The following is an 18849-nucleotide window of genomic DNA, read 5'->3' as shown; positions in this document are numbered from 1 at the left end:
TACGCACAACCGCTTCCTTTACACAACACATTCTTTATTCCTTGCAAACCAACAACAGCACTATTTTTTACAGTGAACTGACCACCTCTGAAAATAACCAAAGCATTTTCAGTTATTTTTGGAACACTCAGCTATTTCATCGCAGAGGACACTGTGTTTATAAAGCCATAGTTATGTAGAACAATGACAATCGTGCATAGTTGGTACAGGTAAAGGATGTCGATCAGTGCCAAACAACCACCCTTCAAGTTCTTCATGTTATGCACTTCCTCTGAGGGTTTTATCTATCTATCTATCTGTCATGGAGCCAAAAAGATTAAATATGCAACTTTGGGTTTAAATAAAATAATGAGCTTATTGGCCCAACATAAAAATAATAAATGAATATCCAGAATATATTGGGCAGATTTTGCATGTTGTTCCTGTGTCAGCATACTCACTGTACTCCAGCTTCCTCCCACAGTCCAAAGACATCTAAATTAACCATTGACATAAATGTGGCCATAACTGTTTGTTGCTCTGTGTGAGCCCATAACACACACAGCATACAACAATATATTTAATTATGCAGCGTAAACAAAATAAAACCAGGAATATCTACTCTGTTCAATCACTTCATGTAAGTTTACATTTAGATATGAGGAGAAATTATTATGATTGCATGTAAAATGCATGTGAATTGTATGATACGTTTGATTTTTACATGCAATTCAATTCAAATCAGTTGCAGAAGCACCTCAAGGCGCTTTATATTCTAAGGTCAAGACTCCAAAATATTACAGGGAAAATCCCAGTCATCAAACAATTCCTTATGAGCATGAATTTGGTAACAGTGGGAAGGGAAACTCCCATTTTACTATCTGCTCCATCCGGTTTGGGGGTCAGGGGGGAAAAGAAGGACAGGACACACACTTGTGTAATAAAATATGAGCTTCCCAGCAGGTTCATGAGACCTCAGCACAGGCTAACGGCACTAAATATGTTATAATGTATAGAAAACATAGTGTCAAACACTCTTGCTTTTGAACTTTAAATATCCAGTGTCCTCTTAAGGCATTTCACTTTTATTTATATAGCACCAAATCACAGCAACAGTTGCCTCAAGGCATTTTACACACTTATATACATTTTATTAAGGTAAAGATCCTCCCATGATACAAACTGTTATTCTTAGTGAAAACTCAACTCCCTCTACCACAGCTTACAGTATACGTAGCACCCTCTGTGTACACCTACTGTGCTTTGAATTTTAGTTTACTGGATTCTGTTCAAAATCATCAGAATGATCTAACAGAAGTAAATCATCCACAGATGATTTCTGTTCCACTTATGTCATGCCAAAACTGCTTTTTTTTTTATTACTAATAAAAATTTATTGCTCGCTTCCCAGCACGGCTGCACTCTACCAAGATGAGTCATGCTCTTGGTTATCTACAATTTGTATCTATGTTTCAATGTCAGGAAGTGTGTCTGACATGCCGGATGGCCCAGGGCCACTCACAGCAACCTCACCTCCACTTCACTCAAGTGGTGAAAGCCACAGCACCTAAATCTCCCCAAACAACAAACCATAACAAACGTACTGTAAACTATGTGTACAGACAAGAGTTGGAGAGCTCGCCTGTACTTGTGCCATCTTTGATTATAAACAACAGAATATTTTTAAATGCCTAAAAACAACACACAGAGACATTAACTAATTCCTTTTATCATTTTTGATACGTTTAAACAGAAACACAGAAATAAAAACTCACGTGCCAGCGGAGCGCCTCTGCAGAGAGAACAGCCATCGTGAGGCAGCAGCAGCCCAACTGAATGACTGACTGAGTGTCCCACACACTGAGACACGCACGTGCGCACACACACAAACACACACACACACACACATACCTTCACTGTCGATCCCCTCCGGCACTTTACTGTCCACACCCCCTTATGCATGCACAGCCTCTTTTTCTCTCACTGACAGTTCCCCACTCAAATATGTTTCTTGTTAAATTCCTCTTTTCCAGAGCCTCAAACCACCCTCAAAGTAAACATTGTGGCTCTAATACAATTGTAAAAAACACATCGTGCACCAAGATAACACTCTTCTTAACACAGAAGTCTGAGCCAGGCTACATGGGTAATTCTGGCCACTTATGTGTAGCAGGAAGAATTTAGACACTGATTCTAAATGAACCCACAAAGATGTCTCTAGTCTTGAAGCAGTGAGCTGGAAACAACAGAATTAGGCCGTTGTTGCTGAGAATGGTTGCAGGGTTTGATCTCCATAATTGCTTGTGCTTAGGGTTTTCTTTTTCCCCTCTTCAATCTGAAACCATAATAATTGTCTATAAATTGCAATCAGATGTGGCCTCAGTGCAGATGTCTCCATGCTTGTGTCAGAGGGGATGGTCAGCAGTGTGGGCAGTGATATCCTGTGAGACCCCCCCCAGCTGAACAACTGGGAGGCCTTCCCTGCATCTATACTGTTCGCACACACTAGCATAATTCAGATCACGGCAATGGTGCAGGAATCTGCATGCTTTGTTGTTTTAAATGCCACCAGATGGCCACCTACAGACTCCAGATGTAAAGTTTTTGTTGCTGACAGCTTCCACAGACATGGCCCCAACTGTTTTTTTATATTTATATAGATGAAATTATTGGTACTAAGTATGAAGTAAGACTTGTTCACCACAGGTGCTCATTTGTCAGAACATTTGTCTGAGAAACACCTCTTAGCAATATGATGACTCTTAGTACACACAGCTCGTGTTTTTAGGGGTGAAAAACAAGAAAAAAAAGTTTTTCCAGTAGTGATCAGTCTACAAACAAAATATGGTATTGTGACTGTATTATCAGTTTAAACTAAGATTAATTCTATGCTTTATGTTTCAAATGACACAAAAGCACATGATCCCATATTATACACAAGACAAGCATATGTAGCTATAAGGGAGAGGACAATAGAAAGCTTGAATGACGTAATCTGGATACGAGACTCTCATCACCGCTGTGGCCCAATCTGATCTAACACCTTCAGCAAAACATCTGCTACAGACCAAACAAAAAAACAAAATGAGCTTTATCTTCACAGATTGTGATAACCCTCAGATTGTGACTGAGTGTAAACTGTTTTACAACCCTAAATAAAACCATTTGCTGTAAGAAATCAAGGCTGCATGGCTGCTTTCTCTTTAGGCCAACTGCTTTGAATTACAGCATACTACAGAGGGAGAGGCGGCATCATCATCGGCGACAGACAAAGCGGTCTCTTTGATTCTGCAGCAGCTTGCGTGGACATATTCGTGCAACCTTTACGTCAAAGGAAAGACCTCAGTGGGTGATGTCCAGCTGGCTGGCCTGTCCACCTGCATCTTCATCAGTAGGAGGAGTTTACATATAATAGCTTCATTGTGAGAGGATGCCAAAGCTACAGTAAATGCGAAAACATGTGCACCCTCAAAGACACATGGATTGTCTTTCACTCCTCAAATTAGATACAAAGGAGCTCTTTATTTTCACTACTGACAAACTCTGGAGGAAACATCAGGCTCCCAGAGGCACTGGCAGAACAGAGAAGCACCACCTGAACCCATAACACTCCCTCTCTCTCTGAACTCAACGACAGACACAGACAAAACACATTATCTGCAACATGCACCAGTGACACAGATAAAAGCTCTCAGACTTGTTTGATTTTATCTGCATGCCATTGAAAGATTCAGCAGAAAAACATTAGTATATACTTCCCAGATTGGCAGAGAATATAATGCATACAATAAATAGCTATTCTACCCTTGCTTCTGCAGTGCCTGCAATCCTAAAGATGGTTAGTTAAATTGCACCGTCTTTAGTGGTACAGCATACACTCACTGCTGTGGTGATTTTCCACTGCCTCACCAAAGATTACTCGTTAATAACTGGGATGGCTTTTTCCTTTAGCTTTGTTGAAATTTGAGGTTCAGCTAGGTGGCACTTTTTTGTTGCACTCAAAGGCCGCTGTGGTTTTAGTCCATATACCGGTCACAGTCACTGAAAGCTCCATGAAACTTTGCATCTCTCCAGATGTTGAACTCTGCTGAAAGTAATACTGAATACTGAAAAATGTTGCTGTTTTTTCTAAACCCAAAGACACATAAGCCAAGCCTATGATAAGCTGCTAACTTTATCATGCCTAGCCAATACACAGCAGTAATCTAGTACAAAAGATGTGATGTACACTTCATCATTTATTTGTACTGTTCTTTTTCCAGCATTAGACATGCAATGACTGGATGCACCGGTTTGAATTTATGTTGAATTTTCTCCTATCCACACAGTGTCAGAAGTATATATACAGGTTCAAATATACGCATTCGCTTAAAGTTTTTAGGTAAGAAGTGATCCTTAAGGTCAGAGACAGGTTAGGCTACTCCAACGTCATCATCAGGGTATGTTTTGGGTCATTTGGGTCTGGAAGATCATACACGACACATCTTCGGTTTTCTGGCTGAGAAAAGGCCGCTTTCATTGGCCCCTCACTGCGGTGAAGTCGTCCTTTACACTAGCAGAAAAACATCCCCAAAGCATAATATTTCCAATTCCATGCTTGACATATTTGGATGATGTTCTTTGGGTCATATTATCTCTTCCTCCAAACACAGTGGGTTGAGTTGATGCCAAAGACCTTGATTTAGTATTTATCTGTCTATAGCACCTTCTCCCAGGCCCAGAATCCTTTAGATGTTCACTGACAAACTCAGGATGCTCTTGTACATGTGCGTTCTTGAGGAGTGGGATTTTGCAGGTGCTGCAAGATTTCAACCTATTATGATGTAGCCTGTTATTAATGATGTTTATGGTGACTACAGTTCCAACTGTCTTCCTATTATTAACAACTCCTCCCATGTAGTTTAGTGCCAATTCACCACCTTTATCATAACTGTCCACCTCATAAGGGGCAAGATCTTGTATGGAGCTACAGAACAAGGATGATAGGTGGTCATTTGATATTTTTTCCATTTCTGTATAAACATATTAAGCAGAGTTTTTGCTTTTGTTCCTATAGAACAAAATATGTAAAGCTTGTCTTAACTACAGACCATATTATTTAAAGCCTCTAAATCAAAACCCATTCAACAAACCTTGATTCTGGGACAAGGAATGCTGGAATTTAAAAAAGGGCCAATTTATTTTGTGGTTTTAGGACTAATTTCTGCAGCAATCACTAAACAACATTTTCACAAGACAACCTAACATAAACAGAAGGAATATTTCGTCTCACAGTTTAGCATGCAGTGAAATAGTTAGTTTTGGTTTTGTACTTCCTATAGTTGCTCAGACGGAACAATGAACAAGCTCACTCTCAACTCAACAACACTTTGAAAGTATTACCAGTTAGTGATGCTACTTTTGACCTTACATGCAAAGATTTCGAAAAGAAGTTTAAAAAACATTTCCACAATTGAACTATCCCATGCTGACTTAATAAACACAATGTGTAGCTAACCCCATTAATTACAACTTGCATTCAGGTGTTTCCCTGACGATGCACTGGTATGTCGGCTGGCATGTTTTACTGGAATATTTAAATCCATCGATAATCTTACAAGCTGCACCTGTGTTTCTCCTGCTGTAACAAGCCCAAATGTCTGCAGTGAGAAAGATTTACTTCCAAAGAAGTTTACAGTGTGATAACTCTGCAGTCCTTTTCCTGTCATCGACTGACAAATGAGGTGCAGCATCTTTTGTTGAGAAATACTATTTTGAAAGTTAAACGACAAATCTTTGTTTCTCGTAAAGCATCAAAACTTCCAAATGACTTTGCTGTGTCTTCATGTGCATATGCAGTGTGGATGGGATTTACGGTTTTCACTCTTTATCATCCTTTATCTCTCCCTCACGTCTGTAGTCGTGAAGTGTCTCAAACAGATAGTGCCTCAGCACATCAGACACTGTCTGCCCTCCTCCCTCGACCCCTACCAGTTTCCTTAAAGAGCAAATCGGTCCAAGGAGGATGCCATCACCATCACCCTTTACAGAGGGCAACGTAAGGATGCTCTTCATGGACTACAGCTCAGCATTCAACAAAATAATCCCAGACATCCTCAGCAAAAGACTGGACCACCTTCACATCCCCTCGCCACCTGGTCCTGGATCAAAGATTTCCTCGCCAACCGGTAACAATCAGTTAGACTCGGCGCCCCCGTCCCAGCTGCCTCTGGCCTTCTATTGTTCCTCAGTGGAGAGCGTCCTCTCCTACTGGCTGGGTGTTGTGGTAGGCAGGGTCACGAGTGACAACAGGAGGGCTGTACAAAGAGTAATTAACACTGCCCAGAAAATCATTGGCTGCCACCTCTGGAGACCATCACTAGATTCTCCTGTCTCAGGGAAATCAGGTCACATAACTCCAGACTCACAAACAGCGTCTTGAATCATATAGCAATAACATTTTCTCACAGACTAAGTATTTTTAATTTTGATACTTCAAGTGAAATTTAGTGATAAGACACATTAAGGTGTTTTTTTAGCATTTAATCCACTTTGCCTAGATGAGAGGATGTAAAAACATTCTGAACCCTGAGTCACTGTCAGCTGATAGTAAATATCTACTGCCATATATAATATCTATAACAGTAATAATGCTTTGCAATTATTCACCTGGAAGTCAAAAAGTCAATGCATGCTGGTAGATCATAATAAACTTGACCTACCCAGTTCATTTTTGATGTAGCCACTGTGTTCTAACCATTTCCTGACATGCTTGAAGCTTGAAGCGACTGCTCCAATCACAGAGCAGAGCCCAGCAGCTTTGCTAAAAGACAGGAATGCCTTTTTTCTGCCGTGTTGTAACCTACAGCTGGGCTCACTGTTTGTCTTTGTAAAACAACAGTTTTAACAGCTTTTAACTCCACTTAGAAACCAGTCTACAAAAGCCACAGCCACTTCAACTAAATATTACAGTTACTATTATAAAGGTAACTAAAAGACCTTTTCTGTGTTGATTAGTAATGACTAACTTGATAAGCCAGCTCAGTGTTGAGCAAATTTCATCACGATATGCACACAGGACACGTAAAGTTCTTTATAGCTCTTTGAACATTTTCAGAAATTAAAGGCTGCAGAGGAAAGGAGCATACCAGCCCCGTTGTCTGGCTGATGACTATCAAACCAATAAGGAAGGACTCCACATGTCTTTTAGCAGTGCTGTGCGTGAGCTCAGTCAACTTAGCTACCAGTATTTTATTAGTGAAAAAAGCTTTTTGCAAGAGTAAACAGATGCTTTTAAGTGTGTGAGCCACAGGTGATGGACAGTAAACAGCGCTGCAGCTACTAGCAGAAAGAGCGACAGAGTCAGTGACATTGGCAACAAATGTGGAAACATCACATTGAGCTGACACATTCAGCCTGTTCTGGGAAATAGCTAAAAAATGATTGATGATAACAAGAAATCATTACCAAAGGGTAAGGCCATGGGCCACAAAAGTCTGGTTTACATTTGTACACTTATCTGTTTGAACTGTTTTGCTTTCTAAAACATTAAGTGGTCAAACAAAGACATGACTGCTTTTCTTGGTCATGTAAAAAAAGCACAAACAGTTATATTATATAATACTATATCATAGAGTCAAGTATGACGATAACTTGGTTTATTTGAATCTGAGTGAACTAAACTGTAAGCACGCAGAGAGGTCAAAGCAGAAGTGCCAAAAACTGAGACTCCAGAATGAGTCAGTCCAACTAGACTCCCATTTTAAAATGCTCAACCTTACAACACTGAAAAGCATATTTACAGCCTGGTGCAGGAAACGATTTAGATTTCTATGGATAACTACCACTTTATATCTGGATCAGGTGACCCTGAGTTATGCTGCAATAGGCATAGGCTGCTGGGGGATTCCCATGATGCACTGAGTGTTTCTTCTTCAGTCACCTTTCTCACTCACTATGTGTTAATAGACCTCTCTGCATTGAATCATACTTGTTATTAATCTCTGTCTCTCTTCCACAGCATGTCTTTATCCTGTCTTCCTTCTCTCACCCCAACAGGTCGCAGCAGATGGCCCCGCCCCTCCCTGAGCCTGGTTCTGCCAGATGTTTCTTCCTGTTAAAAGGGAGTTTTTCCTTCCCACTGTCGCCAAAGTGCTTGCTCATAGGGGGTCATATGATTGTTGGGTTTTTCTCTCTATGTATAATTGTAGGCTCTACCTTACAATATAAAGCGCCTTGAGGTGACTTTTGTTGTGATTTGGCGCTGTAAATAAAATTGAAGTGAAATTTAATATCACCTGTTTGGGTGTGTGATTTCTTTTTTCTTTCTGCTAGGTCTCACCATGCGATTGTTAAACAAGACTGCTAGTGTTAAATGACAGAAGACAAACAACAAAATGCAAACTTACCTGTAGCTCCTTGGTCTTCCTCTGCAGTCCAAAGTTAAGTGCCTCCTCTTCTTCTAGTTTGGAGCTGGTACTGCTGATCTCCAGCTCCTTCCTTTAATGAGAAAAGGAATATATAATTGAAATTAATGAGCATAGAGGAAGTTTTTTGCTCAGAAAACACAAAAACTGTTTCCCAAAACCCTACAGTTTCTCTTGCATTTAAAAACCCCCGGACTAGCTAATATAGGCAGCATCATGGTACCGCGGGATTTTGGGGCTGGACATCTAAAACTGAACTACTGATAAATATAAACATTACACACATTACAACAATGTTCTTTAATGTGTTTCACACGGCACAAAAAATAGTGCTTTAAAAGCCGCAATGATCAACAGCAAATACAAAGGAGTATCAGTCACATGAAAAGGTTGCTCCATCTGACCTTCTGGTCACATTTGTGAGGCGTGCACGTGAGGCTCTGTATATGTATGTGCTTTGACAACATCGCAACACCATGTCTGTGACGCTTCACTGGACTAAAGTTATACTGAGTGGCAGATTTAATAGCCTCTGACAATAAGTACTGTTTGAATACCATAGTATCTTAGCAACAAGTGAGTCACTCACTTTGTTAATGTTCAAGAAGGTCACGCAACTATTAGTGCCAAAGAGAACAAGTTTTAACTTTGTTACGGAGACAATATTGTAGGTGCGCACTGTACTTTTGTTTTCTGACAGGAGGCTTTTGCCTTCAGTAGATTGTTGCTGCAGGGTAGGGTACAGTGAATGATTACATCTGTTTTTATATCACTGGGCAGATAACAACATGCTGGGATCTTAGTGAATCCCTAGAGGTACATACACCTTAAAAGAGATGCAAAAGGACAATGTAGTCTCATAGAGTCCAAGCTCTGCTGCCTCAGGATATAAGACGCACACAAGAGTGAGAAACTTTCCAAAGTCCATCAGGCTCTCTCTCCCTTGGGATAGTAGATCAGATCAGCTTAGGTTCCAGTTCAGCGGACTATTAAAAGACAACAGTAGATAAGACTTGTTGTCACTTGCATATAGTCTAAATGGGGGGAAAAAATTCACCCCATGTTTTCTGGCTTAGATAGGCTGATATAAATGTTTTAGAGACGGGTTTACCACCCATCATGATGGCTGTGATAAATGCACAGTTTGTGAAAATGTTTATGTTAATAATGGTGCCCTGTTTATGTCCTTTCTTTAACCACCTTTTGACTGATGTAACCTTATAGACAGTCTCAAAGAATAAAATATCTGTTGTACTGACTTTAATAGGCTGGAGCTTTAAAATTGCTAATGCTATAAATGACTTTTGGAAAGCTAATGTTTTCCAAGAGTCTCCAGGCTTCTCAAGCTAGAAATTTGACCTGAAATACTACCCGTGTGTCTTCTTCTTTGAACAAATATGCTTTATTGTATAGCTCAAAACATTCTGAATGACTATTATCCCCCCACCCACAGGACAGACACACAATGTTTAGCCACTGTGACCATGAGGTAGTGATGCCACAAACTACAAATAGGATCAAACTGGAAATAACAACAATATCCTGTATAATTTTCAACCACAGTATTATAGTACAATATATAGAACTGTATTATAGTACAAAAAAACCTTCAGCCATTAGGCACACTGCAAACTTTTTAATATTTTGGAACCGATACAGTAAACAGAAAATCTCACAGAGCATTACAAATATGCTAACGCTGATTAGCATAAATTAAGAAAACTGATTCAAAATCTTTTCATGACGGTGGACCGAAATAAAATTATAGGTCCTGGTGAAATTGGGACATCTGTACCATATTTTCTTAAGTAATACAACAGTTAAACATATCAGTCTCACTTTGGTTTTTAAGAAAACTGTTAATTATTTGGATTTTTCATTGTCTAAATGTCTATGTTAATCAATTTTGATATAAAAGCCAACATTTTGACCCTCTGGTAATGCTAGCAATAAAACAAGGGCATCAACAAGGACATTTGGATTTATCTTCTGGGAATCAACAGAGTCTTTACAGACAGTCTACTCAGTAATTAGCAGGATGATTCAGCAGACCCCTGAGATGCAAGCCTCAATGTTACACTAGAAAAAAAGTCGGAAGATCATTGAAGATCTCTGTGAAACTATGAAAATCTCTGCAAAATTTCCCAACAGAATTTAACAGAATGTAGCTTTAGCCTCAAATTGTTGGTGTCAGGAGCAAACAGTACTTTGGCTGACTGCTTTTTTTCCATCTACTCTGAAAAGTTTGCTATAAGCATGCAGCGCGTCTTTGACTGACCTTTTAATGAGGTCTTCCAGACCATTCCTCATCTTCTCCATCTCTCCCAGACTGTCCTGCGAAGATCTGCTGTCCCCCTCCAGCCTCCTCCTGCTCTTCTCTAGCTCAGCACGCTGATGGCGCTCCTGTTCCAGCTGGTACTCCAACTGAGCATGAGGAAAGTTACAGGACGGATTCAATAATAGGGTTTAACAATATTTCTTGACTGTAATTGCAAATAGTGAAATGCTTTGTGCCACTTTTTAATATATTTTATAATCACCATTTATTATATTTGACAATTTTTATGTGTGAAATTACATGTTTCAGTGTTTCCCTATTTTTGCCAAGCTGTATTGGCTAACAGGGTTACAATTAAGTTAAATCACCATGAGTTTCCATTCCTCACTTTGCTGTTGAATAGTTGGTTCATAAGCTTATTATTACTTTTAATGTGTACAACATGTGTGTTTCTGTTGGATGCAAATGTTACACCAGTGTAATGGCACTGACCTTATATTTAAAATAAGTTATCATGGAGTCTACAGTTAAAGCTCTAGCTAGTCTCATAAAATCAGAGATTGTTTTATCAGTTATTAACATATTATAGATTTTATAAAATAACACTACTTGGCTTCTGCCGATACATTTGGATGGGAAGGTCTGAATGTGTCACAAACAACAGGAAAGGATGGGTTCATCCTGCTTTGTATCAACAGTTCAGGTTGGTGGTTGTCGTGTATCTTTTCTCTGCACACTTTGATCTCCTGAGTTCCTGAGTAATCGGTGGCAGATTTGCATCATGGATGTTCAGCTGACCAATCTGCAGCAACCATGTGCCACGAACCATGAGAGCAATTTTGAAGGTTAAAAAAAGGCTTAAACGCAGTGCTAGCAACATTTACCTAACACACTTTCCAGTGAGTTTATAGTTTCCCATCTAACACAAATGACAGACGTTCAAAATTATAGACTAGCTGTTGGAATTTTAGCAGTTTAAAAGCCAACGTGGTTGGCCAGGCCTTCATCCTGCAGTAAGACAATGACTCAAAACATTCAAAGACATTAACCAGCTTTACATCATGGAAGAGCACCCTACAGCCTACAATTACACCCAGGTGAGCACGTTTGGGAGGAATTAGACAGAACAGTCCTGCATTTTAATTTGAAAGCGCACTGAGCTATAACACATTGCAAATTTCAGAAATTACAGAATAAATATTGAAAAAAAACATTTGTCTAGTGCATATGGTATGAACTATATGTTCAATTTGAAAAATATGTACATACATCTTCAGTGTGCATCTGCAACTTGGTTTTCTCTTTGGTCAGCAGGTTGACTTTCTCCTCTTCACTCTGCAGGTCCTCAATGGCCTGCTGTTGAGGGTGATAAAAGATGTCTGAGCCTGGACTGCACATGTGTCCTTAAATGTCTGTCTCATGTCCATCTGTCTGCCATATTTGTACTTTGGAAAAATATGATTTATTTGCTTAACCATGAAAATGTCAGAAGTCATCTTCAGTTTGATCTGATAGATGAGATGTTTTTTATCTGTCTTTTCATCAACAGGGAGCAAAAGCAGCGAAGCATCAAACAGGAAGACTAAACTCACTCAAACAGCAGTGCGTGCACTTTGTGTTAAATTTTTCCCCCCACAGGCGTGTCCTTGTATTCCAGGCCAAATCCATAATCTGAGACATGTTCAGCAAACAGTAGGAACATAATGAGGACTAATGCTAAATTGTCCACATGGATTACACAATGAAGAAGACTGCTACTACTGGTTGAACCATCTGGGAGGAATTAGCAAACAGGGCCTCTTATAGCTGTCATAAGGAAGATGAGGTTGTTGAGGGCTGCGAATTCTTCAGATCTCTCTCTTTTTTCTAGGAGACTGGTCTGTGTCTGGTGAAGAGCACATTTATCACGAGTGCCACTTCTGTCCACAGGCCATATGGTTCCCTTTTCCTAAACTCATGTTTTATTCTGAGTCAAACAGCCAGTGGAGCGTCCCTGTATGCTTTTGGGAACGGAAGAGTTAAATTTACAATTTAAATGTTTTCCAATAAAATGCAAACAGATATTTTTTAAAGTGTGCACATGCATACTTTGAGATTAGAACATTTGCTTCAAGTGCAAAAGATAATCTATTCATGTACAAATTTATGGTCTGTTATAGGGAATGGGCTGAAAAAAGGAGCAAACGCTTATGTGCCTGTAATGGCCACTTCAGGCTGGCTGTAAAAGTGAATCACCTCCATTGATTTCCAACAAGTCATAAGAATAACATGTTTACAGCCTAGTACAAATAATATTTTTAATCTCTAATAAAATAGCTCCACGGTTAATGAAATCTGTTTGCATTTTGTTAAGACTTAAAGTCTGGGGCGTGGCTGCCTGGATTAATATTAACCAAATGCTGTTGGCTAGGCTTGATTTCCACTAGTGAACTAGACTTTGTGGACATGAATTGGATTGGTTAAACATGTTTGTCCTGTTGGTACATCTTTTAATATTTTAACGTAATTACCTGACAAATAATATTGCTTGCTGTGTAGTACAGTCCACCCACAAAATTTGCTCTCTAATTTGGTGGGAAATTCTAGGATTTTATCAGTCTGTGACTTATTTAGATATCTATGTCCGTGTGTTGTACACGTAAAGATTACAGAGGCAAGTCAGGACCTTCTGTGCAGGTGACTCACGTATATGACCAAGATTGAAGAACAGTGCTGTACTTCTTGTGTGTGCTTCTGTTGATGTTAATTTACGTGGTAATTTATTGTGTGTTACCAATACTCAGGTATTCTGGGATATCTGGGATAATTACTGAGTATATGATGAAGATAAAATGGAAAATATCACAAGTTTGTTATATGACAGAATCATAATATGACCAAGAGGAATGTTTGGTTGGTAGGAAGATTTTCATTAATGGTGAAAATTAAAATATCTTATATCATACTACCTTCTGACTACCCTAACCACTTTCTGAACACAAGAGGTGTTGAGTCGTCATTTTCAGTGATCTAAGCTGCAGACAATATATATATTTTTTAAACAATCTTGTTAATGTTTTATGATGTCCGACGCAGTTTCTAAAATAAAGGAACACATAATCAGAGTTGGTAAATGTGGAAATAACTGCCCTGACACCAACAGCGTTTGCAGTCGCACACGTTTTTATTTGCTCTGTGTTTTTCACTGGTCAACTTTTCAGCTGCCCTGCTTGTAGCACACACACCTCCCACCTCATGTCCCAGCACATCTTTTACTGGGGATCCATGACAAGATGATGGAGCTCAGGTGTGTGTCAGCCTCCCCTGCAACCGCACCCTGAACCCGCTGCTCCACCCCTCCCCTGCAGCCGAGCCACTAACCACACGCCAAAGTAAACAAAAGTGAATGTAAACATGTCTTCTAGGGCAATAAGAAACCTTCATAGAGCACCTTTAATCTCTCATACAACTCAGTGGGTGAAAACAGTTGCATAGTGCAAACCCTAACCCTGTTGCTTTGGAGGAGTTTATCAGTTTTGGGAAATTAACAGTGTTGCAACGGGTTAAGGTATCCATCTTTACCCATAAAGTCCTCTAAAAATGACCAAAATAAACCTTGTCTCTGCTTGGCTGTGATTTCCAATCTATGTTATAAATGAAAGGAGTGGATTTGGAGAGATATTAGGCATGAGGGCATTTATGAGGCCAAAAAAAGAAAAGCAGTTTACTTGCATTATGGAAAATGTAAACTCTAGTTTTTATGGAGCTTAGCTATTAATAGACATTAGCCCAGGTATGTATGTATATCAGTATCATACACTTAACAGCATACCTGGCTGAGCTCCACCAGATGTTCCTTTTCCTTCTGCAGCTTCTGCACCACCTCGTCCCTCTGAAAAAGCTGCTCTGACAGCGTCCTTACCTCACTGTGCGACAGCTATGAAAACAGACACAGGTTGTAACTTAATAGCAATTTTTAACATCTGCCACTTTGTACATCAGATAATATTTTATTCATTCAAAAAATGACCAAGCTAAACTATCTATACATAGATTTTGTTCTTATCTAACTCGGCTAAAACCCCTCCCTCTGTAGCTACCGCTGTTTGCTTGGGCATGTAACCATGATTGCTTGTGAATACAGCAGTTTGAGTCTGTAGCCTGTGACTGCAGCCACACCATCAAACAATTGTCTCCTATCATGACAGAAACAGATGTCACGATCTCTCTTAGTAGACATCAAAGCTTTCTCTTCTCTTAGAGAGAAAGGTGAGAGTTAAAAATGTGCAAAACAAGGCGAGGCAGCAGACTGAGGTACGTGGACACTAACATGTTTTTCAACAAATTTCAGAGTGAACAGGTGAGTCAAAACTTTCTTCTCACATCTTGTCCAGCTAAAAGATTATTGTGGCATCAGAGGAGGTCTCATCATTTTCTTTTTCAAAGCTTTGCGCCATCAAACCAGTCTGGTCTTGTTCTCTTCTCTGAGCCCCCTGACATTTCCCTCTTACTGTATCTTTGCCACACGGGAGGCCACTCAGCAAAAAAAAATCATCATATAACTAGAGGATCAAGTTTATAACATCATGGAGCAGATCAAATTGTTCAGAGTAAATTTCCAACTCAGCACTGCTTTGCTACCCAGAGAAATCTTAATTCACTGTCACGCACAGTGTTGTGAGCGCAACACATTTTTGCAGCATTCCTGAACAAAGATAGGATCCTAATCCTTTAATACAGCTCAGTGAAATAGATAAAAGGGTTTGGGGGGCAGGGGCTGTAACGGAGGTGTCAGAACAGCCCTTTCTTGTTAGTTTCTGCACAGAGAAGACCGTGCTTCTGCAAAGCGTGGAAAAACAAAAAAAACTAAAAGAGTGCAAGCACTCTTGGTGGGAAGATGTTTTACCTGAGATCTGGATAGAAACAGGTAATACTGTGACAAACTACAATATGATCAACATTTCATAACCGTTCAGAGTCAGGGATTGAACAGATGTCTGAATCTCTCTAAAACAGATAATAATGGATGAAAAAATGTTCACTGAAAACAGAACCCATGCGCATTGTTTGGGTTTCAGTTCCATTTTTTATGCTTTCTGGTTTTTATTTTTCAGACTGGTTCTTCAGTACTGGTGCTCAATGTTCTACCAGTCAACACTATGCTACTTAATGCTAATTACTTCAAACAAATTACATTCAGATTTAATATTTTGGAAAAGTGATGGTCCTTGTATTTGAAAAGAAGGCGACTGCACTTTTTAGAGTCCAAGAGGCTTCTTCAGTTCTTAAAACCAGACTTTTCCAGCTCCTGAGACTACCATGACCTGGACAACTGAGATCCTACACAGACAGACATATGGCCCTAGTGCAGGGGTGGGCAATCTCAGTCCACGAGGGCCGGTGTCCCTGCAGGTTTTAGATGTGTCCTCGAACCAACACAGCTGATTTAAATGGCTAAATTAGATGTTCTGAAGTTCTCCAGAGGCCTGGTAACGAACTAATCATGTGATTCAGGTGTGTTGACCCAGGGTGAGATCTAAAACCTGCAGGGACACCGGCCCTCGTGGACTGAGATTGCCCACCCCTGCCCTAGTGTTACTTTTTGAAACTATAACCTTGTCATGGTTTGAAGTTATACCATACTTTATTTAGTAATCAGTGACTTTGTGCATTTCTGGCAATATTATTTCCTCACTTTGTTACTTTTATGATTGGCTAACCTGTCTAACTTAGTCAGCCTGTTACCATATTAAGTGTACCACCAGCCATCCACCTCCCACTTGCCAAAATCCACTGTCTTCAGTGCTTCTTGCAGTCTGTTAGTTTCCTTGCCTGGCTACTGCTTGTTTTGAGTTAAAGAGCTGGATGACAACTGTACCTTCATCTGCCAATCTGTTGTCTTCCTAAATGCTCCTTCCATATTACAAATCAGTCCTTCTCTTTCTGCGCAAAAATCCTTGTTCCAGAGATTATCATATCACGAAGATCCAAAAATGCCCTACCTGTTTATCCTCTTCAGCTACAGTCAGAGCGCTCTCCAGCTCTTCCAGGTCTCGTCTGAGGCTGCTGCACTCGGCCTCCAGCCTGTCTCTGTGAAGGGCCAGCTGGGCTGAGCAGACCTCCTCCTCCTCCAGCTGCTGCTCCAGCTCACGCCTTGCCTTCTCCAGTTGGGCACAGCGATGCTCAGATACCTGGGCACTCTCCTGCTCCTGGGGGTTAAGAGTTAAATCACTTACTTTTCAACTGAATGAATCTGTAGATCTGTATTATGGAGATTATTGCATTGGCTGGATTTCATTTTGTGCCAGATATGCTACGAATAATAATTTTTGTCCATTTTTACTGTTTTTTGCACAGTCCTCAGACCTTGTACCAACTTCTAATCTAGTTGTAAAAGATCTTTTATGCAGCAACATAATAGTTTTGTCAAACTCAGTGTCGCTGGAGTTTAAAGAAGGGCAAGATAAGGTAAGAAAAAGCTGACACTGTTAGTAAAAGGCTAAGGATAAACATATAATATAAAGGGATTTGCTGAATTAAAGAAGCTGAAGCAAACCTCAAGACGTTCATGCAAAGATAATCTTACCACAGGATGAAATTTATCCTCTTTCACAAAGAACCGTCTCTCTGTCAGTGTGCACTTGCCTTAATATAGTACTGCTAAGAAGTAATATGGTCACGTGTATTACCAACCAGATAAGCAAGTTCTACCAAACACCAGATCATTTAATCAGTTGCCATCCATAACAGTAGTGAAAGGGCCATATTATGAGAGCTTTGCTTTTGTTACAGTTACTTTCTTATAGGCCAGTCATCATGGGCAAGGCATTTCGAAATGAGCAAATAGCATACCCAGATATCTGGGCATTTGTGAAATGATCAAGCAACCACATTTCCATCTGCATTTATTTCCATAAAAGTACTTGGTTGGAGGACTTTCCGTGCTTTTTTTTTAAAGTTCCTCGCACAAGTTTCTGTGCAAAGCTGTTTGCACCTTTAACCCTTTTACCTCGTCACTACTAAACAGGTATTACCAGGTATGAATGGAATACAAGCCTATTTAACACACAAAGGGTATGTGCAAACAAATTTGCACATACATTTTTCTATAGTGAGATATGCAATACACAGAACTGCAGGAAGGAGGTTGTTCAGTCAACCAGTAATTAATATACAATAGCTTGTCCTACCTGTACTTATAATTCTGTAAAAATCTTTTGATACAGTGGGTTTCATAATGCACTGGCATTTTCTACATTAGAAATTTATGTAGCAGTCTCTTAAATTGACATTATCCCTTAAGTTAATAGATCATGAGTGTGATTCCATTGTCTTTTAATGGACTGTAATTAAGATGTAATTATAAAAGGGAGCTTAATATCAATGGCCTTCTTTAAGCTAAAACCAGTAAAAACAAAACAAAACATTGGCATTGTACAAACATCCATCAGATACTGTTGTGCTGGAGACTGAATTCTTAAACCAAAAGAAACTGTTTTGCGATACATTGTAAACTATAAAAGTATATATAAATTCCCCTCTTGCCCCTGCGGGCCATCAATCTTTCAAGCTCAGGTCCTCTACCAGAGGCCTGGGAGCTTGAGGGTCCTGTGCTGTATCTTAGCTGTTCCTAGGACTGTGTTCTTCTGGACAGAGATCTTGGATGTTGTTCCTGGGATCTGCTAAAGCTACTCACCTAGCTTGGGAGTCACTGCACCTAGGGCTCCGATTCCTGCCCCGGGTTTCTCTATCCAGTAAGGGTCCTAAGCTAGAACCCCTATACTAAATCAAGCCTACCCGGATTAACAAGGTCCATGTCGGGTGTTGAGGAACCAGGACACCCTGATGAGAAGTGGGCTACTGGAACAAGACGGCATCGATACTGTCCTTCATAGCTGGTTCCTCACAGGCTACATCCTTCAACCTGTTATTATCAGTTATCTACCCGTTTAAATTTTACTCTTCGCTATCCATTTTTCTGTTGCTTTTAGCTAACTAGGGTAGGCCCAGCTAGAATCCCCATGATAAAACACACATCCTTGTCTTACAATGATGTATTTTAATATATATATTAGGGGTGCAACGATATTCGTATCGATATTGAACCGTTCGATACAGTGCTTTCGGTTCGGTACGCATATGTATCGAACAATACAAAATTTGTAATTTATTTTATCAACTTTCCTTCTGACGATGCTGTCTGTGTTG

General features: G+C 39.8%; 1 protein-coding gene across 1 annotated transcript in view; it reads right to left on the bottom strand.

Moving 5' to 3' along the window:
• LOC102210573 (myosin-16) overlaps window positions 1-18849 on the bottom strand; it is a 57720-nt gene that overhangs the window by 14418 nt on the left and 24453 nt on the right. The window contains exons 2-6 of the mRNA XM_005721977.1: window positions 16644-16850; window positions 14474-14578; window positions 11932-12018; window positions 10663-10808; window positions 8367-8457 (exon numbers count right to left, since the gene is read on the bottom strand). Coding sequence (XP_005722034.1) covers window positions 8367-8457; window positions 10663-10808; window positions 11932-12018; window positions 14474-14578; window positions 16644-16850 — 636 coding nt within the window. The remainder of the gene's footprint in view (window positions 1-8366; window positions 8458-10662; window positions 10809-11931; window positions 12019-14473; window positions 14579-16643; window positions 16851-18849) is intronic.

Source organism: Pundamilia nyererei, unplaced genomic scaffold (genome assembly GCF_000239375.1).
Source record: "Pundamilia nyererei isolate P.nyererei 1_Seehausen unplaced genomic scaffold, PunNye1.0 scaffold00005, whole genome shotgun sequence".
NCBI lineage: Eukaryota > Metazoa > Chordata > Actinopteri > Cichliformes > Cichlidae > Pundamilia > Pundamilia nyererei.
The sequence above is the reverse complement of the archived record's forward strand: the minus strand, read 5'-3'. Positions and strand labels throughout refer to the sequence as shown.